The sequence below is a fragment of the Oncorhynchus kisutch genome, linkage group LG6 (genome assembly GCF_002021735.2).
Source record: "Oncorhynchus kisutch isolate 150728-3 linkage group LG6, Okis_V2, whole genome shotgun sequence".
NCBI classification, from domain to species: domain Eukaryota; kingdom Metazoa; phylum Chordata; class Actinopteri; order Salmoniformes; family Salmonidae; genus Oncorhynchus; species Oncorhynchus kisutch.
This window is the reverse complement of record NC_034179.2, coordinates 34,998,561-35,021,847: the sequence shown is the minus strand read 5'-3', so window position 1 is coordinate 35,021,847 and position 23,287 is coordinate 34,998,561. Positions and strand designations below refer to the sequence as shown.

Here is a 23,287-nt window from a genome sequence, read left to right as displayed (position 1 = left end):
GCCATCACAAAACCCTGACATTAATCCTATAGAATATCTGTGGGAAGAACTGAAAAGGCGTGTGCGAGCATGGAGGCCTACAAACCTGACTCAGTTACACCAGCTTTGTCAGGAGGAATGGGCCAAAATTCACCCAACCTATTGTGGAAAGCTTGTGGAAGGCTACCCAAAACATTTGACCAAAGTTAAACAATTTAAAGGTAATGCTACCCAAATACTAATTGAGTGTATGTAAACTTCTGACCCACTGGGAATGTGATGAAAGAAATAAAAACTTAAATAAATCATGCTCTACTATTATTCTGACATTTCACATTCCTAAAATAAAGTGGTGATCCTAACTGACCTAAGACAGGGCATTTTTACTAGGATTAAATGTCAGGAATTGTGAAAAACGGAGTTTAAATGTATTTGGCTAAGGTGTATGTAAACTTCCGACTATACAACTGTATTTGTTCTGTGACAGATTGATCAATCCCAGTAATTTGTTGCAAATGCAAATCCTTGAATCTCCACGTATGTCAGATTTTGGTCAGAAATGTACGCATGGTTGATAAATGAGGCTCCTGGAGAGGAGAGTCAGACCAGCACCTTCTCACTTTGTCAATTTATCCATCCTCTCAAAGAGATTGTTGGCTATTGTCTTACTGAATAGAGAAATATATTTCCTCTTACTGTTTGCAATGCTGAGTACATAGACTAAAATGGCATTGTTCTCTGGGTATGTTCACCAAAAGAGGTAGAATTATTCAGTTAAGAAATATGTTTGTTATTTTTACATGAACACTGTTAAATCAAATGACTATCAGTAACTACACATTAACTAATGTGGACAGTATGGAGAACACTAATTAGATGACAAATGGAGACTGCCCTTAACACTTACCTTTGTTTGTTTCCTACAGTAAGATGCCGGAGACTTGCAAGCTGCTATCCAAACTGCACTCAGAAGCATGCACAAGGACTTCTCAGAGAGACTCTAATCTAGCATGAGAGGTGCAACTGTTTCCCACCAGTCTGATTGCCAAACCAGCGCCTGTCCCAACTCCCTTCTGCCCAGCTGCCTTTATCTTTGCAATTAGAGGCTCCTGAGCCTCCATGGCAGCAAAGGATGTGCCAGATCAACGGTATGCAGACCAGGCCTAACCTCATGGGCACAGATAACTCAGAGATTGTTGCTTTCAAATAGCACTGCATCATGTGTGTGTGTCTTGTGTGAGGGGAGAAGGGATGACAAGAGCAACTTCATTAAGCTCCTCATGAAATTGAAAGTGGCACTAATTAAGATCCTAGGGATTCTATTCAGTACAGGCAGAGTGGTGTAGGCCTAATTGGACTTTAGTGGTTAATTGTGGATAAATGGCAATCAGTTGAAACAAGAGCCAAAACAAACAAAACAGAATCTGCCAATGCAAACAAAACTGCCACATTATTTAGCTATTATAACAGACTACATAAAGTAAAGTAAGTTACATTTGTGTTGCTGTGTATGTCTCTAAGCATCCTGGTCTGTTAAAGAGCCTGGGCGGCTGATATTTAGTCCCAGTCCTGTTTGTGCTGTTTTTGCAGGACCGGGCTCGGTCCAGGAGCCTCCCTCACATCACATCCCAAACCGCATGGTGGGGAATACCCAATGATGTCCAGCGTATTTGAAAAGTTCTCAGACCTGTCACTGGTGTAGAGACGAGTAGGCAGGAGGCATTCGCAGGTTTAGAACTACTGAGTTTATTTCACAACTATAGATCAAAGCGGGCCGAAACCCAAATGTGCTCAAAATGTATCTTCTTAAACAAAAAGGCACAGGGCGAACACAAAGTGCAAAATATAAAGTACTCAGGAAATAGTAGGAGAGATTCCTCTCAGGAAAACAAGTAACATTTGCAATGACCGACATAGACAAATGGCAGGAGTATATATACAGTGATAGAGTGGGGATTGGAACCAGGTGTGTGCAATGATGAGACAAGTCCAGGGTTGATGAGCGAAGGGCGTTTGCCAGCAGTAGGTTTGGCAGCAGCTAGAAGGCCGGCGACGCCGAACACCTGAGCTGGATAGGAAGGGGAGCCAAAGCGAAGGCTGGTGTGCCAAGACCGCTGGACGTTTTTCACGTTTTGTTAATCTACACACAATACCCCATAATGAGCATAAACAGGTTTAGACATTTTTGCTAATTTATAAAAAACTAAAACTGAAATATCACATTTACATAAGTATTCAGACCTTCTACTAAGTACTTTGTTGAAGAACCTTTAGCAGCAATTACAACCTCGAATCTTCTTGGGTTTTACGCTTGGCAAACCTGTCTTTGTGGAGTTTCTCTCATTCTTCTCTGCAGATCCTCTGAAGCTCTGTCAGGTTGGATGGGGAGCGTCGCTGCACAGCTATTTTCAGGCCTCTCCAGAGATGTTCAATCAGGTTCAAGTCCGGGCTTTGGCTGGGCCACTCAAGGACATTCAGAGACTTGTCCCGACTTGTCCCGAATATCTTGGCTATGTGCTTAGGGTCATTGTCCTGTTGGAAGGTGAACCTTCGCCCAAGTCGGAGGTCCTCTGGAGCAGGTTTTCATCAAGGACCTCTCAGTACTTTGCTCCGTTAATCTTTCCCTCGATCCTGACTAGTCTTCCAGTCCCTGCCGCTGAAAAACATCCCCACAGCATGATGCTGCCACCACCATGCTTCATCGTAGGGATGGTGCCAGGTTTCCTCCAGACGTGACGCCTGGCATTCAGGCCAAAGAGTTAAATCTTGGTTTCATCAGACCAGAGAATCTTGTTCCTCATGGTCTGAGAGTCCTTTAGGTGCCTTTTGGCAAACTCCAAGAGGGCTGTCATGTGCCTTTTACTGAGGAGTTGGTTCCGTCTGGCCACTCTACCATAAAGGCCTGATTGGTGGAGTGCTGCAGAGTTGGTTGTCCTTCTGGAAGGTTCTCCCATCTCCACAGAGGAACTCGGGTTCTTGGTCACCTCCCTGACCAAGGCCCTTATCCCCCGATTGCTCAGTTTGGCCTGGCTGCAAGCTCTAGGAAGAGTCTTGGTGGTTCCAAACTTCTTCCATTTAAGAATGATGGAGGCCACTGTGTTCTTGAGGACCTTCAATGCTGCATAACATTTTTGGTACCCTTCCCCAGATCTTTGCCTCGACAGAATCCTGTCTCTGAGCTCTATGGACAATTCCTTTGACCTCATGGCTTGGTTTTTGCTTTGACATGCACGATCAACAGTGGGACCTTATATAGACAGGTGTGTGCCTCTCCAAATCATGCACAATCAATTGAATTTAAGTTGTTGAAATGTCTCAAGGATGATGACTGGAAACAGGATGCACCTGAGCTCAATTTCGAGTCTTGTAGCAAAGGGTCTGAATGCTTATTTAAATATGTTATTTCTGTTTTTTATTTTTAATACATTTGCCAAAATGTCTAAAAACCTGTTTTCACTTTGGAATTCTGGGTATTGTGTGTAGATTGATGAGGAAAATGTTTTATTAAATCCATTTTAGAATAAGGCTGTAACGTAACAAAAAGTGGAAAAGGGGAAGTGGTCAGAATACTAACCGAATGCACTGTATATAAACCCTGGATTACTAATGCTATGTATTGGCCATTGAGAGGCTTCGAAGCCACCGGTTGGCCATATTGGCTCTTCCCTCTTCCTCCATCAGAATTAATGGAATTCTACAGTATTTCAATTAAAATGTTTCAAGGACAAAATTACATTTATTTAAGTATTTTGTTGTAGTGGGAACAGTTACATTAGTCATATCTATAAATTATGGAAAATGATTTTATAAATATAAATATTTGTATGTATAGCTCACACAATATAATTTTAAAGTAGGGTGTCCACCCACTCTGCCCAGGGTGGATGAAAACACACTTTGGTGATGAAATTTCACTTCCTTATTTTATAAAGTACATTTTACCAAGACAAATATGATTCTTCATGTTCTGAATCGTTCAGTTGAGGTCTTTCTCTAACATGTCATTAACATTACATCCAAAAAGTCAGATTTCGTAACCTGATACATCTAATAATAAGCACCAAGCTCTATTGATAGAGCGGTTCTGCTTTCTCACTGTGACTTTTGAGGATGTTACATGTTGTGGTGGTGGTCAAATGCTAAGTTGTTTCCAAGGGTTGCAAAAAACCAAATGTTTAAATAAAAATCTTGCGGTACACTCAGTGCTCCGTTGACATTTCACAAATACGCTTGTTTTTGTGAGAAATCTTCTAAAAAGAACAGGAATTTCATATTAATATTAAAAGTGTATATTAAAATATGAAAAAATTATCTTGAAAAAATGAAATGCCTTAAAATAGATATACATCTTACCTCTATATTGTTTTATGTCCTCCGGATTCAAGAACAAAGATGATGAGTTCAACAGAAAGCCTGTCAGTTAGCCTTCATTCTCGCCCAACATCCAGCCAAGCTGACCCAATGCTATTTTCCTGATTTTTTTACACTTTTTTTCCTCTGGCCTCCATTGATTTAGTCACCCTAATTTTGGCCATCCTAATAGGTAAAAAAATGTAAATAACTTTTGAACGGATTATGACAGAGACATGAGGTTGGACCATTGGTTTTCTTTGAGGACTAATTATTATTATTCATTATTTTACCCATTGGTCAAAATATGTGTTTTTGATTGGACAACCTACATTAAGGTCTCTGTAATAGAATAAATGTAGCAAAAACTAATGTAGAATATAATTTACAATGGTGAGGGAGTGATGGAGGCACAGTGGCGCCAACACAGCGCCCCCATATCAGTCATCTAGTGTATAAATTATTGGGCACTAGGTCTCCCTGCACTTTGCCATTCTTCAATCAGCAGTGTAAGTATGCACTTAATCGAAGAAATCATGAGCTGCAGTCTCTGACAGAGTCTGCTGTGTACGGCCTGAATTTTCAGTGCTGCATCGTGTATGCAGTATGAATGTATTCTGTCCGTGTGTACTGAGAGCTCTGTGCAGTGAGTGAATCCCCATGTATGGGGATTATAACACTGCAGTGTTTGCCCCTCGCCCTGCCTGACTGACTGCATGCTTGCATGCTGCAAATGTGGAAGGTGACACCAATGGATCTCCCCCTCATCCATCTCCCCACTTTATATAATTCACACACATACGTGTAGCCTACACATTGCACATGCACACACACTGATAAAGCTGTGAAAAAAATATAGTCTTCAGTCGCATACCAAAAAGTAGGCTAGGTAAATCGAGGTCAGCGATACTAGAGCACGTTCTTGAATCAGGAATTTTGACTTTGTGGAACAGCAGCTAGCCTATACAGCAGAGACCTTGACATCCCATTTCAAATGAGGCCACATGGTGTTCTGTGACACACACACACACACACACCCTGGAAAAGTCACCCTTAGCTTTGGACCGTAACAGAGGAATGAGGACGCAGGTGGGCAGCCAGGACACTCCAGTCAATAACCCCCCCCCCCCTCCACTCTGCCCTGCTCACCAGAGACCTACTGGAGGCTATTTATAGCGGCTCCAGTCCCCCAGTGAGAGAATCGTTGGTAACGAGCTCAGCAGTAGAGCGCAGGCGCAGCACAGTCACTGGGGACCAGTATGGTGATGTGACTGAGAAACAGATTCACTGCTCTCTCTCTGGCCCTGTGAGGACAGGACACCCTGTGAGGACACACAATCTAGGGCTCTCTCAGCAGCACACAGAGTACAGGAGTAGACTGGGAGACCAGGTGAGCTGCATTCTCCCTCGCCTCCATCAAATGTAATGCCAATAATTATCGAAGCCCAGAGAGAGATGGAGTAAAACACTAAGAGGACATAAGCACTTTTCTGTATAACATGGGGCCCTTTTTTCTCCTGCAAAATAAAACCAGACTGCAAAATTAAATCACAACTAGGCTACTGCTTTCTTGTTAGTGTACTTAGGCTACTGCACTATTGTGTGTGGTTCCATGTAAGGCCTTAGAAAAAAAGGTTCCAAAAGGCTTCTGGGGAAGTTCCCATAGGAGAACCCTTTTGGGTTCCAGGTAGATCTCTTTTGGGTTCTATGTAGAACCCTCTGTGGAAAGGGTTCTACACGGAACCCCAAAGGGTTCTACCTGGGATCTGCTTGGTCCTTCTGCTGACATAGGACATACAACCTCTCTGCTGAGTTAGCTGTCAGTGTGTTCTGAACACAGCCCAGCCATCAGCCAAAGACAGATCTCTTCTAGCTATTTCTATTTCTTGGAAGGTTGTCCATGACAAAACAAGGGGTGTAATTACATACAAATAGCTATTGCATAACTTTAAGAGGAGGAACGATTTACTCATAGTTATTTTCTCCCTTATATTGCTTTAGTACCATCAAAGGAATAATTAGGGGAGTGTAGAACTGAAAGATGTAATTTGTTTTCCATTATATATGCCTATCCCCTTCCAGTATAAATGTATGTGTGTGAATGACAAATGACATGATGGCCCACTGCTTGCTTGTTAACCTCTTAAAAACATTTAATGTAATCCAATCAAATAGCGGTCTAGTTGTTAGGCTAGGCTAACTTTCCATTAAATCTATCTTTCTCATTAATCAAATCAAATTGTATTTGTCACATGCACCGAATACAACTGGTGTAGACCTACCGTGAAATGCTTGCTTACAAGCCCTTCCCAACGATAAAGAATAGAAACACAAGATGATTCAAATAAAATACATGACACACACAGTAAACCAATACCAAAATTGCAGCCGTTTATGAGTTTAGGCCTAAGCATCGTTTTGAGACAGTCATTTGACTGAGCTTGAATGCTTTGACTGTGTAGTTTATAAGCAGATAAATGTAATAGGGCTACAGCTGACTGTGGTAGAGCCAGTGCAGCACACAGTCGCTCAGTCATAACGACGTATACCATAATGAACCACTTACTGATTTATTAAATAAATAAACAGCAAACTTTCACTGATAACTAGTCTAAACACAACAAAGCCTCAGCTACTGGCTGCTACACGTATACTGTAGCCCTAATTAGGAACAAATGGCAGCCGTACGGTAACCAACAGTAAGTAGCATGTGTTTTTTTTTTCTAAAGCATCAGTCGAGTCGACAATCGAAGTTGTTGAGAACTGTAATTACACATTTGAAAACTGTGTTAACTTAAAATCGCAACAGAAGATATGTAGGCCTAATTACTTCCATGTATATGAAATAATTGATTGGATGATGATGATTTCTTAAGCAATTTATAAGAATTTGGGCATTAGGCTATAGGCTACATGGACACCATAATTGTTTACTACAGGATAATCAAACTATGGGCTTCATAATCTTACTCATTCACTGTGAAAGTGTGATGTGATCTATTTTAAAAAAAAACATTCTGGAAGAGTTGCTAATTGGTGAGCACTATGTGTACTCAATTATTTATTTGTCATTCGTTGTTGCTGCATAGTCACTGAGTAAGCTTGGAAGAGCTAGCCTATTGATGTAAGCAGGAGGGTGTTTTTCTACGTAACCAAATGTACTGGTGGAGGCAGCAGCAGACACAGAAAACAACATCCTGTTGAACTTCAAACAGACACACAAATGAGAAGAGGCACCACAATGAGAAGAGGCACCACAGTCCACAATGTTAACAGTGCACATGCATCCACCTCCACCCAGTCCGCAAACATTCATGACAGATGTCTTCGCAGACTCAGCTTTACCACCACACAAGTCTGTCTTACTGCAGCATTCTCTAACTGTAAGATGTGGCAATGAACAACATGTCGACGCGAGTTGACCATACATTTTTTAAACACGGGTTAATATAGAATAACCATCAGCTGAAGGTACAGTCACAGATGGGACAGTGGCTGTCACGAGACAAACACCTTGTCGTTGATCAAAACGGCGATTGCTGTGAAATGCACTAACTACTGTACTGCTATCCAACCTGTCTTCATAACGACTCTCACAGCCTCACCAAACTTGAGCAACGTAAATGAATAAATAGTAAAAAAGGTGAATATTAACATTGCTGATTGAAAATATATATTTTCGGCAAAATAATATAAATATTTCCCCTCACCTGTTCTTTTCAACTCTGCCTCTGGTGCGCTCGTTTGTGTGATGTGGTGATGTCGATGGTGGGGCTAGCGTCGCGCGTGGATGTGCCTGCAGGTGGAGCGCGCGAGTTTGGTGCAGTGTCTGCATTTACAAAGACTTCTGGGTAATGTCGTATTTCAACAGTGTGTTCACTTGAGAACTATCTTCTCCTTATGATAACATTTGTATTAAATTGACACCCTCCTCATTTATTTCCTGCAGAGATCAAAATTAAAGCCTAAACGTACAGATATTTTCAAGTCAAATGAGAAGTGTTGTGACAATATTGATTTAAGACTTTTAAGATGATATGGTTATATTCAAGATAGCATTCATGAAGACAGTCCATTACTTAGAAACGCATTGATCTGACTTTGTCGAATCTGCTAATATATAGGAAGACTAATTTGCACTTCACTTGCACGCTAAAGCAAGTAAAAGAAAACGTGCAAATCTTATATATTGACAAATATTTTCTCAAACAACAATACAGAATGTCTATGTTGTCTATGTTATTGGTCCAGGGTCGTTATTCCATCAACTTCATTGGTTTTTCATGCGGAATAAATATAATTGACTTCAAGCTGTCATGCATTTGGCGAATCTACCGTTTATAATAACCTCTTGAATTTACCAGCCGCACACACTCATCATGGCGGCGACCGTAGGTAGTGGAAATGCCTCTGTGTCGGACACTCAAGCCTCAACCTCGGCTGATCGGAGCTATGAAGGTTCAACATTTCAGTACAGCATGGTCCTGGAGCACCTCATCGGGGAGAAGAGGCCAATTAAGGATCTGAATCCGACCGTTATGGGGGGACTTCCCAATCCCATGAAAACCGACGACCAGAAGATGATCGAACAGGGAATGGAGAGCTGTGCTTTCAAGGCGGTGTTGGCCTGTGTTGGAGGTTAGCCAGTCTTTCAGTATTGTCGACGATATTAAAAATGTGTCATTTGCATGAGTTACTGTACATTTCACAGTTGCAACTAGCCTCTAGCTTTGTCCATCCATGGACGACCGAGCAATAGAGGCTAAATGGCAACGTACATTTACCTCATGGTGACAGCTGATTGCAGCTACAGTACAGTAGGTACACTAGCTTCTCTCTGCATGCAGGAGGCCGACAATTTATAATGCACATAGTTCCAAATTATTGATCTTTTAACGTGTTGGTAGCTTACTGATGAGATGAGCCACTCACTCTCCCTTGCTGTCTATAATATTGCTCATTCTCACTATAAGGTATGGTAGTAATAGTACTATTTCCATAGTTGCTGTAGCTAACACAATCTTGTGACACTTTTCTCTAAAGGGTTTGTTCTTGGGGGAGCGTTTGGTGTGTTCACGGCTGGTATAGACACCAACGTGGGATTTGACCCCAAAGACCCCATGAGAACACCCACGGCCAGAGAGGTTCTCAAAGACATGGGCCAGAGGGGAATGTCCTACGCCAAAAACTTTGCTGTCATTGGGGCAATGTTCTCCTGCACAGAGTGTATCATTGAATCGGTAGGATGATTCTGATCCTTTTTTTTCTGCTGAAATGCATTAGAAAATAGTCATAATATGCTAACTAAGAGAGTAGCAAATTGAAAGTAGTCTGTTGATTGTCAGTGGACTGGAGGAAGTAAAGATATTGAAACTCAGCACTAGGACCATCTTTATTCTGGCAAGCGTGTAAATGCATCACTAGCATGAGACTGCCTGTTATGTTTAGACAACTTGCAGGACTTTAACGTTGTCATCAACAAATCATATGTAAGCACAAACCACAAAGTTATGTTCAACATATTCAAAGCTTCAGTCTATTTTATTGGTTTTTACTTTCCTAAAACAAGTCTAACTCCCAGTTTAGCGGTTGGAGATTTGAGCACTAAATGCATCAGTGTATTGTGTGTGTATGAGACAAGCTTAGGCCTAGAGACAGAGGTTGATTGATGTGTTAATTTTCTGTAATTCAGGGTTCATCTGTAAAAGAGATCTTGGTCTTAGTATGACTCCCTGATAATAGGCTACTACTGCTATACAGATAAAGGCATATAGGATGCTCATTTGTTAATTTTCAATCAGAATATTTTTAAATAAGTATTATATTGTTAGATTAAAGGAGTAACTATGGTAGGCCTAGAACTTTCTTCCTCACCTCAAAGTTCAACTGTCGGAGTTAGTTGTACACTACATTCATATCATAGGCCTGCAGTAGCCTAGCTAAGCCTAATCAAAACCATACCAAACCTTCACAAAAGTTGCTTAACATTTATTACGGTAATATCAAAAGCAACTCTAGTCAATGTTTTTATAGGGAAAATACTAACAAGTTATTTATTATACTGCGGCATTAAATTTGCATCTGGCCCTTTTTTTCTTTCCTTTTCATGGTTTGAGTGTGAGTAGCATAGTAGGGCTACCAGTCATTCTATTATATTGCGGTAAACACAACATTACAGACAGAACTTTAATTTGGCCAACGAAAATGGCTCAACAGAATGAAACCTTAACATTACCAACAAAGGACTACCGTAGGTCTACCCAACGAATGACAGCAATAGACTAACGCGATTTATTTTACAACAGGCCTACTTTTAACCTTAAAGTAAATATGGAGCATAACATTTAAAATAACTTAATTTAGCCATTGAGAATATCTCATCAAAATGAAAAACTTTTTGCATAGGCTAAAGAACTGATTTAGATTATTCAATCATTTATAATGACTAAACAATTGATAATAAATACATGAATAGCAGAAAATTGCATCAAACCTGAATGGCGAGTTGCACACAGTTCATTTGTCCACGCCAACGTTTCTCACCTTTGTTTGCTACATTATAAAGACATGTTCAATCAATAGTGGCCATGGCTCCTTTTACTCGCTCTCTCTCCTCCGCAGCAGGCGCACATGAGGTGAGCTGCCGGAACCAGTTTCAGCTGGACATAAGCAATGCAGTTCATTGAATTGCAATTGGCTGACAAAGATAACAAGCTTGTGCAGTTCATCACACAAACATTAAATTAAGAGGACGGGTCCAGTCGGTAAATCAGTTTTAATTGCACATTCCTGAGACCTGTAGCAATTATATCAGAACTGACCCAGATCCGAGACACAAGTCAGAATTTGATCTTGGAATGTTGGGTCTGTTGAAACTGTGAAGACATCTACTGGAAATACTTTGTCAGTCTTATACTGCCCCCTTGTGGTGTATTTTACATTACAGCACAGGGGGAAGTCAGACTGGAAGAACGCTGTCTACAGTGGTTGTGTTACTGGGGGAGCAATAGGATTTCGAGGTGCGTTATCTACTTAATTTGTCAGTTCAAACGTCTCATGCATTAATATAATTTTGTTGAAAGATGATTGTCTCCCTTCTATCTTATAGCTGGGGCGAAGGCTGGCGTGCTGGGATGTGGAGGTTTCGCTGCCTTCTCTGCTGCCATTGAGTACTATCTTCGGTGAAAACCAGGTCACCTTCCATACCTTTGAACTATTGAGGGATCACTGTCCCTCTGGACCAGAAAGACTTTATACCTCGTGGAGAGAGAAAAACATCCCTGCTCTGCAGGTGGAGCATCTTATCATGAGGATTATCTACACTTGGACAATTCCACGTTTGACTGTATCCTGTGCACTGTATTTACAATGTCATACAGGGTTGGCCAGTCCAGGCTTGTGGCCCACTTAAGTCATTGAGATGAACCTCTAATCAGTTGTAGTCGAGAGCTGGCTATTCTTTCGTTTAGTTTTTGTGGGTGAAATCAAGTCAATGGCCGCATTTGCGTGGTAAGGACAAAAGTCGAAGGTGTATGGGTGACAGCAGCGCTCAGATCAACATGGCAGTGTTGCCATTGTTTATAAAAGGTTTTCATTGTAATGTAGAAATAAACATGTCTCCAACACCCATAACAAACTGGAATCATATGTGTACATTATTAAATCACATTTGTCATGTCTTTGTTTGCATGGGTCAAACAAACACCCTAATGATTGGTTGACAATAGAGCCCCACAATGCATGTAATGGCTTCAGAATGAAGAGCAACTGTAGAGACTTGAAGTCAACATTTCATGACTTTTGTTCAGGTAGTTGTATTGTAGCCACAAGTCTTTTTTTTGTGCCCCAGAATGCAGCAGTGTTAAGTAGTTTTTTGGGGGGTCTGTACTTTTACTTCACTACATTCCTAAAGAAAATTGTATTGTTTACTCCATACATTTTCCCTGACACCCAAAAGTACTTGTTACATTTTGAATGCTTTAGGCCTGGAAAATAATCTAATTCACACACTTATCAAGACAACATCCCTGGTCATCCCTACTGTCTCTGATCTGGCACTCACTAAACACTTTCTTCATTTGTAAATTGAGTGTTGGAGTGTGCCCCTCGCTATCCGTAAATTTAAAAAAGAAAATGGTGCCATATGGTTGGATTAATAAGGAATTTGAAATAATTGAGGCTTATATTTTAGCAAATATATGAACTTTTGGGATTTTACTGGGCGACTAACTTTTACAGTACCTTTACTCAAGTATGAAACTTGGCGACTTTTTCCACCACTGGAACGCAGCACACTTTAAGACTAGTCAATGACATGACTAAAGTGATCCGCTCGGACCTTCAATGTTTTACATTCTGACTCAAACAGCAACGTGGTGACACTGACCAATGTTATGTACATCCAATTTATAGTTAACAAATGTAAGTCAAAGTAGCCATTCATTCTCAGTCACCAGTGTAAATTGATTAGAGTAATGCGTTACCAGATAATAGATTGGATTTATATAGCACCTTTCTACCAACTGAGGTACTCCACTCTTTACATAGTATGGGGAAACTCACCTCATCCACCTGGGTGATGTTTGAAAAATTTTGTGTCAGAATGCTCACACTTCTGGCACGAATTTTACATTTTTAAATAATATGAACTGAGTTTGGTGTGTCCGAGACAGATAAACACTGCTAATTGTTTGGTAACTGCATGCTCAAAAAAATCTTTATTTTCTGCACTGCAATCTTGAGCTTGCACAGTACTGATAAAATTCCACTACATGAAAGTCACTTTTCAACTATCCCAAACCAAATAACAATCTATACAAAGTTCTAAAATATGAATTAGTTGCAATAAAACTGCAAGACTGAATGACAAAACATCGTTTTGGTAGACTTTTATTAATTTGACTAAAAAAGAAAAAAGTTCACAACGACATTTACCCTTGTTAATACAGTATACTCAAAGTAAAATACAACATTTGATTTTCTTTTAATCTTATATTAAAAATATCAAATATGACTCATCTAACAGTGCTTATTTTAAGATATGTCACAGGCTAGATAGCAGAAAGGTTGGATTTGTACAGCTTTGATGGGAGGAGATTGCCGGTGCCGCAAACTAGCAGTGACAACCTACCTTCGTTACCCAGCCTGATTTGATTGACAAGTTGAACATGCAATAAGGGCATTAAACTACACAATAATCCTATAGATTAACTGGTGTCATTGGACACTAGGAACAGGCTTGCAATGGATTGACAAGAAAAAAGAAAATGTTCCAAAAATGTGTGATTTTCTTCCCATAACCCTCATCTCACAGATTGATGTTTCTTTCTTTAAAGAGGTTTAGAATCAAACGTCAGATTTTACACTTTGTGTTCCTGTAATCGTTTCAGTACATCTCAGCCAACCTTGGCTGTGAATGAGAAACTTGAAAAAACCATCACTACTTGAAAAAACTTCAAACAACGGACTCCTTTGAGCAATTCTCTAGTTGCACTGGGCCCAGTTTCCCAAAAGCATCTTAAGGCTATGGTTCTAACGATGACTTTAGCCTTGAGATACTTTTGGGAAACCAGCTCCTGGACTGTACAGGCACACTTAATATATATATATTTATAATAAATAGGGTGAATTTGGCCAAGACTCACAAAGAGGGAGGGCTGTGCTCTCTAGTCTTTACACGTGGAGAAAAAATGTGACAGTGGCCATTCACTGACATGGCTTTACTGGCAGCTTGGAAACGCAAACAGTCCTCAGCTCTTTGCTTTAACACACACACACACACACACACACATACATACACGCTTCTACATAAACACACAGCCCTCCTCTGTCACATGCACAAAGCCAGAGAGAAACAAAGGACTTATTGAACAAATAATATTTATAAAATATGTAAATGCCATTTCTTGGAATGCCTCTGAAAGAAATAAAATAAAAGAGAAGGTGGAGTAAGTAACAGACCAGCTTCAGGATCATTGAGCTGGTTTCTGGAGGACCCAACAGACCAAACAACTGACAGTGACCCAGTAACATACCAGACCCTGACCTCTAACTCCTCACGGATAGATAGAGAGGTCCCATATTGGTGGCTGTCCGATGGGGTATTGTGGGTCAAAGGTGAGAGGTATGCTGTTCCCTCCACCCCTGCTCTTCACCAGATGGATGTACTGTAATGTAGGGGCCGCTGCTCTATCTCCACTGACACTAGAAGACGTGACTATGGGATCCAGAGGAAGCACCGTGACTCCTCTTCCTCCACGTCTGACTCCATCTCTCAGAGTAGGCTGGGTGGGTCTTAGGGGGGCTGGGTGTACAGTTTTAAAAGGGAGCTGGGTGGTATGGGGCTGGGGGATTTGCTGTTGAGTCTTTCGCTCCGGACCCCCAAGAGATTAAACGTCAGTGGAAAAGTAGAGTGTGTTCCGCTTCAGCTCAGCGAAGGAGATGGGAGGATGCTGCAGGTAGTACAGCAACACTTGGACCTGAGATGGGGAGCAAGAAAGAGAGAGATTGAGCCAAATGTAAATGGTGTTTCATTTAAATACCAATTATCATAGTTATAACCAAAAAAGGACTAGGATATGGAGCTTAGAGGCGAATGTGACCTACATATTCTGTACATGACTCAGGTGACACAGTAAGCATCTCTCCATGATAACTGAGTATCTGTATGAGTATCTATCTACTAAACATATGGAGATTTAATAAGCCACTGCACAAACACCTGTCTCTCAGTCTTTACAGTAATGATGAAATATGGCATTCTACTGTTAGTGTTGTGGCTTTTATGGTGATTTACAGTAGTCATTGTTTATATACGGTCTAGAATAAGTCATTTGTGAACAGGAAGTGGTTTCTCTCTCAGTACGGGGCAGAGTTCCAGGAGGGGCTTCCCAAATAGTCTAAATACAGCTGGGAAACCAGACTAGACTGACACGGTTTGAACACACACATCCCCCTCAGCTAACTCTTACATACTCATAAGCAAACACACATGCACACACAAACAGATATACGCACCCAAGTCACACTGACCTGTGCCATGACGTCATGTGACCAGATGTCAGTGGCCAGGGTGATGTGTCCCTTGGTGACCTCGGACTCAGAGGGCCTGAGCAGGGTGGGGCCAAACACTGTGCCCAAGTTGTGGAGGGACATCTTGTTGATGGGCTCATTGTCAGCAACTCTGGAACACAAAACAGACAGATAGACCAGTCAGACTACAGTGACCACAGGGACAGATCATTATTAGTTATTTTTCTAGTCATGCGACATGTTTTCTGGTCTGGCCTTGTCACTATGATAACCCATGTTCTGAAGCAATCACTGTCAGTACAGCACAGTGTGTTCTGTGTGTGTTTCTTCTACAAGGACCATGTCTGAACTAAGTTACCATCTGCTGTAACTTATAGAAATGTTCTCCATAGCAACAGCAGAGCCTTTCATATCACACTTGAAATTCAGCAGAGCTTCCAGCAGGTGTCCTCAGCGTGTCTACGAGAGTAGTCTGTGTACGTTCTTGTTGACTGACTGCAGTGTACTGCTGGGTGAGAGCTGTACTAGGATCAGACCATAATAGAGTCTCCATGGTGCAGAAGAGTGGAATCTGACCCAGTGCTAGGCCTGTGAACTGACCTCAGGCCTGCCAATAGGTAGAAATCTTATTTCTCTCTATGGACCTTCCTGCCAGCAAACTTCTGAGCTCTCACTACCCTTTACACTGTCACAGCTTTACACACTATAAAACACCTCCCCTGGGGATACACATGGCTCCCAGCGTTCTTTGCAAACGTGTCAATCTTACAGCAAGGATTAACTGAAAACTACCTTCTGTAAGGAGGCGTGAGAGTGAAGTAATGTGTAACTGAAAATGACACGGCTGAACTACACATTTAAAGTTAGTCTTAGTTCCCTCTAGTTCACATTGTAGAGCTAGATGACAATAATATACTCTCAGACAAATGTTGTCTGACCCGTGTTAGGAAACTATGACAAACACATAAACCTGATCTTTTAAACATCTGGTGGTGAAAACTAACTTTACTCAGAGTATGAATAAGTCCCCACACAGGCCATTGCTACTATGGCTGATGACAGACAGCTGGTTCTAGGTCAGATGTGAGTGATAGGAGGAGACCCATAAGTGTTCCTGCCCATGCTAGTGGTTACTAGTCTGTGGTTGGGCTGGGCCCTGCTCTACCATGGTCTTCTAACTGAAGGCAGTTTTAACAGGCACAGCCATGATGTCATCCAATGTAGTTCCACACTGCATTTAGAGACTAAGTAGCACATGGTCGGCCATCTAAAACCATCACAGCTATTTTCAAAGACAAAATAGTAGTATAGAAGTCATTTTTAGCAGTAAAGTCATTTTTCATTGACTTTAATGTGTTTCCTTCAACTGGGCCATAGGTCGAGCCCCTTAACTTCACCACAACAGGTCTAGCGTAAAAGGCCCAGTGGAGACTGATGCTGATTTCTCTCCAGGGATAGACGTGTGTTAGCTCTGGTGACCACACAGGGTCTGGCCTGTACACTGATGACTTTTCCCCCTGTCCTTTCTCTTATTGGGGCGGTCAGTCAGTGGCTAATGAGTGTGGTGCGGTCACAGTAGCACACCTCATGAAGCTCTCCAGACTACAGTTTTATGGCAGGCTTAAAGAACCACTCGCATGTGGACCGTATTCTGCCCAGAACTCCTCCAAAACCCACTCTGAACGTATTATGCTGCCTGTTAATCTGGCCCAAACGGTCACCAATAGTAGTTACTGGCCCCTTGTGTGTACACGTGTGTGTGTACGTGTGTGCGCGTGTGTGTATACCTCTTGAGATGCTCCAGCAGGCTGAGGAAGGTGATGAGGTTAGGGTCAGGCAGTGATCGCAGCAGATGCATCATGCAGTTCTCCTTGGCTGCAGGGTCGGACAGAGCTGTGGAGAAGAGGAGGCAGATACAGGAGGAAGATACATGGGGAGTATACAGGAGGAGGAGAGGGAAAAGAGAAGAAAATAAGTTAAGAATTACCACTCTAAGGGGCAAAAATTAACAATCCTTTCAATGTTGTCTTGTCAATGTATCATTTTCTGTGAATAAAAAATGGAATAACCCCTCTCTCTGTTACTACTGAGAAGCATAATAAATGTATTTATATGGTATTGCATTGAGATGTATGAATGTATGTGGTCTGTTAGAGGTCGTACCTATGCCCTCCATGAAGGCTGGGTACAGGCGGTCAGTGAGCAGGGGCTCTGGCAGCTCACGGAAGTACAGCTTCAGCGTTCCCGCGATGGCATTGATGTCCATGTCACTCAACATCACCAGGATGTCTTTGCTATCTTTGAAGGGGAGAGAGATAGATATAAATATATAGAGAGAGGGGGATAAAACAGATAAGGGAAGTGTATCATCCCAACCAAACAACTAGTTCATTTCCAGACGGATCATTCTGGCTCCAGAGATGACATAACAAGAAACCACACTCTATAACCCAAACAACCGGAGATCTCAGCTCAGTGAGACATGAACACAGCAGAGAGATGCTGAGGAGGTTAGCATTTGGTTTGGTCTAGGGGCTGTGACATGAGGATGTGTCCCAAATAGCACCCTATGCCCTACAGAGTGGGCCCTGGTCAAAAGTACAGCACTATATAGGGAATAGGGTGGCAATATGGGACACAACCTGGATGTGGGAGTCCCAGGGAGGACAACACACAGCTGACAGCTGCGGCTCGTCAGACCTGTGTTCTTCTTGTCCTTTCCCACAACTCTCTCTGTTTATAGCCAGGCTGAAGACCCTCTGCCATGGGCCTGGTAGTCTGACCCTGGCCCACAGTACAACAGAGTGGAAGGACAGGACAGCTCACAGAGGGAGGCTTGTGTTGATAATTTTGGGTCTGGAGTTATTCCTGATAACGTGACTTGACCAGGAAATACTCATGGCCCTGGTTATAGTTTATATATAGGGCCAATAGTTATCCCTGGTCAGATGCCATGGCCCTGGTTATAGTTTATATATAGGGCCAATAGTTATCCCTGGTCAGATGCCATGGCCCTGGTTATAGTTTATATATAGGGCCAATAGTTATCTCTGGTCAGATGCCATGGCCCTGGTTATAGTTTATATATAGGGACAATAGTTATCCCTGGTCAGATGCCATGGCCCTGGTTATAGTTTATATATAGGGCCAATAGTTATCCCTGGTCAGATGCCATGGCAAGGAACAAAATGCTGTGTCTGTTGATGAAGACTGAGGTGTGCTTTGAAGTAGTCTCAGTATGAGCGTTTCTTACTGGTGTCGAATGCTGCTTTGAGGGCCTGGATGTCAGTGGCCACCCCGGAGATCCTGTAGATTCCCACCTCATCGATCCCCCTCTTCTCCACCTCTTCAATGCACTGGCGGACTATGTAAGGCACCTTGGAGCGCTCGCGCCTGTTGGGGGACATTATTCTTCAGGACTGATATTGCAGTACTTTGACTGTAATTAGATTACAGTCAACAATGTGATGCTGATGCTAGAAGTGTAATAAACTGAGCAGAAAGATTTCTCATGTTGTTGCAGGTATGTTTGAATACAACATATCAACATGGCTTACTTTGTCACCACACTGATTTTGACCCCGAACACCCCACTCTGTTTTTTGGAGGGCGTTCTCTTCAGACTCAAGTCCCGACTCGTAAACTTCATGGAGAACTCCACTTTGATCTGTGGGAGACGATACAGACAACGCATCAAACAAGCTGCATATTTAGTGGTTTATTTGACAGGGACCATGAACAGCAAACATTGCACCAGCTTTTAGCTGCATCGCTGATCTGCAGTCACTAGTTTAAAATACACAGCTTCCAAGTGCTTTCTTCTGATCATTACACAGCATCCAGGAGTGTAAGTGGATCCAGCGTTGTTAGATGTTTAAACTTTACGGCTGTTTAAAAACACTGTGTTCCGGAGCAATCAGAGAGTTGGCCAAGCTAGTAAAGATAACGTTGCATGGCCCTGGTCAACTGTAACAACAAGCGTCGTTACAATATCCACACACCAATCCCTAACAATAGTCATCTTCTATTAACAGTGTTGAGATGTGTAAATGACTGACAGTATCAGAATTGGCTGGTTTTCCAGACACAGTGTAATCCGAGTCCTATACTAAAAAGCATGTTCTGTGGAGATTCAACATTGAAAGAGCTTAGTCCAAGAATAGGCTTCATCTCGGTCCCGGGGAACTGGTCCCAAATGTCCCTTACCCCGTTCATCTCTATGACGTCCATGTGCCAGTTCTTAGACTGAACCGTCTGTGGGTCCAGCTGAAATACACAGAGAAAGAGAGCAGAGTTATGTTTGAGCTTCCTTCGTTATAGTTTCTACACAAGCCACATCACTGCATGGCCTCATAGGAGACAGAGAAGGTATGACAAGAGCAGTGAGTGTTCAAATACACGTATTATGGACACAATCACATGGACCTTCACAGAACACACTCTGTATATCATATATAAGACTGCAACCTAGTAGAGACACTAAAGCCTTCTTTCTGGTGCCTGTGTTCTATTACTGCTAAAGTCATCTGTCACTACAACTCTGTACCTAGCCAGCTCTCTCTGAGTACTCAGGGTTCACTGCACTGGAGGGAAAAGTATGTTTATTAGGAAACAAACACTGTTTCGCTCCCATAGTCACCAAGACATCAATGTTTCATTCTCGCCTATGTTTTGTGTTCTACTTGTCACTACACCCCCAGTACCTCGCTAGGTCTCAGTGATCTGGACCTCTGCCTACCTAGAGTTCACTGCACTGGAGGAAGTTGTATGTTTATTAGGACACAAACACTTCTGTTCCCTCCCTCTCTAACACCTACTCCAGATGTCTCCCTCCCGTCATGCTTTGGTGAGGCTCTGAGGAGCTCCTTTAAAGTCCAGCCAAGAGAACAACAAGGGCACGTTACAGTTTGTTTTCCGACCCGAGACGAGCCTCTCCTCTCAGCATGGGCCAGAGGAGGAGCAGGGCTATTTTCTCACTGCTGCTGTTTGTGGAGGAAAAATATCCAGTTTTCCGTTTGCGTCCTTGATGAAAATTCACAGACAAGCCTGTCTATATTTAAATGACAAAACATCCCTAGGAACTTTATTTTTTCTTGTCATTTAATTTCCAGGACGCTGACATCTGGGCTTTACCCCCTGTGTGGATGGAGCAGTGGTGCACGCTGGGTAATGTGTGAGTATGTGTGTGTTTAGACTGAGAGGAGCCTCTGCCATCTAGCCAGACTGAGGGCTGTGTGTGGGTCTGTCCTTACCTAACGAAATGGATTATCTCTGCATTAAAACAAATGACTGTATATATGAAATGGCAAAGCCAAAGATTACGTGACACCATGCATCCCTATGTGAATACGAATAGCGCATTGAAGCCAAATCAAATCTGGTAAGATGCCGTCTCATGGAGACATAACATCAGCAGTATGAGCTATTCCAGGAAGTGATGTTGCAGGCTAGCTCAGTGCTTCCTCCTATCATTGAGTAACAAGTTAAAGGCTGACCGGGGTATTGCAGATCGCCATTAGCAGCGGAACTATCCCTATAACTTAGTCTGTGTACTTTAAAATAATAGGTTCAAGGACATACATCTGTGTATTAGAAGCTGTTATTGGTACCATGATTGTCTTTGGCATTTTTTTATTTTTTTATATGACTATAATGGGGGATCCTGTTTTCTGCTAACAATGCCTGCAGTACTGCGGTTGGCATTGAACGTCAGTGGCTTCAATGAGAGGGGGCAGTCGATAAACATGGATTAGCTAACACAACGTGCCATGGAACACAGGCGTGATGGTTGCTGATAATGGGCCTCTGTATGTCTATGTAGATATTCAATTTTTTATTATTATTATTTTTTTTATCAGCTGTTTCCAGCTACAATAGTAGTTTACAACATTAACAATGTCTACACTGTATTTCTGATCAATTTTATGTCATTTTAATGGACAAAAAATAGCTTTTCTTTCAAAAACAAACAAGGACATTTCTAAGTGACCCCAAACTTTGAAAAAAGCACAACCTCTGGCCCTGTCTCCCTTTCCCAATGGACACTCCGCCCTGTCTCTACCCTCAAGCATTTCAGCAGAGGTAAAGAGAACCTGGCCCACAACCAGATGACAGTTGGACTTACAAGAACTAACAGGAACAAGATGAAACCGAGCACTAGCATAGCAATACAATGGTAGCGAACAGAAAGGGCATCCGCAGTACTTCCATTGTGTGTTAGCATATTGTAATGACCTGATTTATTTTGAGAAAGGGGGCTTTCTTGTGTGCTGTATTTTCATCTCAATCAATGTGATTAATGTTCACATTAGTGAAATGAGGTAAATGTGATACATATGTGACCCCAAACTTTTGAACGGTAGTGTACGTTTGGCTGTCTCTAGGGGTAAGCAGCAGCTATGGCTGATGTCTGGCTCACCCTCTTTACTGTGCTCAGGCAGAGCTTGCCTTTTTCTCATGATGCCCTGGGAGAATAGAGCTCTGACATGATCTATGATGAGACGTGTGTGTGTGTTCGATACACACACACCAGAGCCACTCTGACTAGCCTAGCACTTCTACAGCTAATGCCTTTTTTTGGCTGATTCAGCAGTTCCCTGTGTATCACAATTACACTTATGTCATTACTACCTTCCTAGATTATGTGCTTGTCGGTCTTAAAAGCCCCATAATCGTTTATTGCTGAGCGAGTGCAAGGCCAGCACACTTACCTTATCGTAACTTTACAGTAGGGTAGAACTTTGTATTTAGGGAGTGTAATTAATTACCTAATAAAAAGCTTTTTTGTATCAGTTATTAAGACATCTATTACCATTAGGGGCAATTTTCCAAGCAGGGTTGAGGTTTAAAGAAGGTTGCCCTAATCATGGCTATGAGGCCCTGACTACACCAGCGCAAGGAGTCTTTCTGGGCAGGAGCCCAAACAGACTGATGAGGCCTCCTGTAACCATGTAGCCCCCCAAAACAGGCCCTAAAAACAACAGTGTATCTCTCGCTCTCGACATTATTACAAGTGAATGGAGTCAAATTGGGTTACATAAAAATACAAAGACCCTTTAATGCAGCTGAGCTGTGTGCAGTCAACACACCCACTTGACCCCTCAACCACTCCACCCGTTCACTTCTAATGCTATGCTGCTTTATTAAGAACTCCAGGAAGAACTTCTGCACCTATTTATTAATTTTCCTTGCCTGGGAAGTGAGCTGGTTCAAGGGGAGACCACATTGCGAAGGTATTATTTACAGTGCAAACTGCAACTGAATCAGTACAGTTCTAGACTATATATTCTCATCCTATCACAGAGGATGGATGGATGGATGGGAGCAGGTTACGTTGTTTGAAAATTTTGCTTTGAAGTTTAGACATGGAAATAATGATCTCCCCAGTGTGACTTGGGGTTGTGCCCAACTGGCTGGTAAAACAAAGGGAGATGATGGAGAAAAAAAAGTTGTCTTGAGTGACAGTCCAGGAAACCAATCAGAGGGAAGAATATATGAGGTGAAACATGCACAAAAAGAAAGGGGGCGGGTCCTCAAAGTCCCAAGAGATGAATCACAGTGCCAAAACCTCCCTCTCCTGGGAACCTCTGAAACAAATTGGTAGCGTGTGTTAGTAGAAGAAAGAAAGACTAGAAGAAAGACAAGGAGGGCTGGTGGAAGGATAAAGTATATAGAAAACATCCTAAACCAAACGATGGTTCCAATTAGGACCTCATCACTCCTCCAGAACTCAAAGCCTCCATTGTGCTGCCTAAAACACTGTGACTGACTGGGGAGAGGATCATAACACATGATAATAGTGTATAAATGCATATCCACACTGAATACACTGTACAATCATCTTTCTTTCATGTGGCACAGAATATACTGCATGATTAAAATAGAAGAGTTAAAACTATGAATCAAATTAGTGCTTAAAATCTCAAAT

The 23,287-nt window shown here is 42.0% G+C and overlaps 3 protein-coding genes across 12 annotated transcripts in view; 1 reads left to right on the top strand and 2 right to left on the bottom strand.

Moving 5' to 3' along the window:
- Window positions 1-8,155, bottom strand: part of LOC109892746 (cytospin-B) — a 165,013-nt gene extending 156,858 nt beyond the window's left edge. The window contains exon 1 of the mRNA XM_020485495.2: window positions 8,040-8,155. The gene's annotated coding sequence lies outside the window, so the exon portion shown is untranslated. The remainder of the gene's footprint in view (window positions 1-8,039) is intronic.
- On the top strand, window positions 8,088-13,591 carry LOC109892747 (mitochondrial import inner membrane translocase subunit Tim22-like). Of its 2 annotated transcripts, XM_031826647.1 has the most exons (5): window positions 8,088-8,180; window positions 8,694-8,967; window positions 9,373-9,569; window positions 11,276-11,348; window positions 11,438-13,591. In XM_031826647.1, the coding sequence occupies exons 2-5, from the start codon at window positions 8,709-8,711 to the stop codon at window positions 11,512-11,514; spliced, it is 606 nt and encodes a 201-aa protein (XP_031682507.1). In that variant the 5' UTR covers window positions 8,088-8,180; window positions 8,694-8,708; the 3' UTR covers window positions 11,515-13,591. The 2 variants fall into 2 exon arrangements, with proteins under 2 accessions (XP_031682507.1, XP_020341087.1); XM_020485498.2 differs by lacking the exon at window positions 8,088-8,180 and having other exon boundaries at window positions 8,676-8,967.
- abr (ABR activator of RhoGEF and GTPase) overlaps window positions 13,203-23,287 on the bottom strand; it is a 232,319-nt gene continuing 222,234 nt past the window's right edge. For 4 of the 9 annotated variants that reach the window (XM_020485490.2, XM_020485491.2, XM_031826645.1 and 1 more), the window contains 7 exons: window positions 19,567-19,626; window positions 18,918-19,027; window positions 18,614-18,753; window positions 17,524-17,658; window positions 17,148-17,253; window positions 15,346-15,511; window positions 13,203-14,807 (listed from right to left, as the gene is read on the bottom strand). In XM_020485490.2, the coding sequence (XP_020341079.1) occupies window positions 14,718-14,807; window positions 15,346-15,511; window positions 17,148-17,253; window positions 17,524-17,658; window positions 18,614-18,753; window positions 18,918-19,027; window positions 19,567-19,626 (807 nt within the window). In that variant the 3' untranslated portion in view covers window positions 13,203-14,717. The remainder of the gene's footprint in view (window positions 14,808-15,345; window positions 15,512-17,147; window positions 17,254-17,523; window positions 17,659-18,613; window positions 18,754-18,917; window positions 19,028-19,566; window positions 19,627-23,287) is intronic. The other 5 variants (XM_031826644.1, XM_020485489.2, XM_031826646.1 and 2 more) reach the window with 2 other exon arrangements.

Coding starts and splice junctions, on each gene's coding strand:
- LOC109892747 (XM_031826647.1), top strand. CDS start 8,709: ATGGCGGCGACCGTAGGTAGTGGAAATGCCTCTGTGTCGGACACTCAA. Junction 8,968..9,372: donor GGTGTTGGCCTGTGTTGGAG/GTTAGCCAGTCT, acceptor TTTTCTCTAAAG/GGTTTGTTCTTGGGGGAGCG. Junction 11,349..11,437: donor GGGAGCAATAGGATTTCGAG/GTGCGTTATCTA, acceptor TCTATCTTATAG/CTGGGGCGAAGGCTGGCGTG.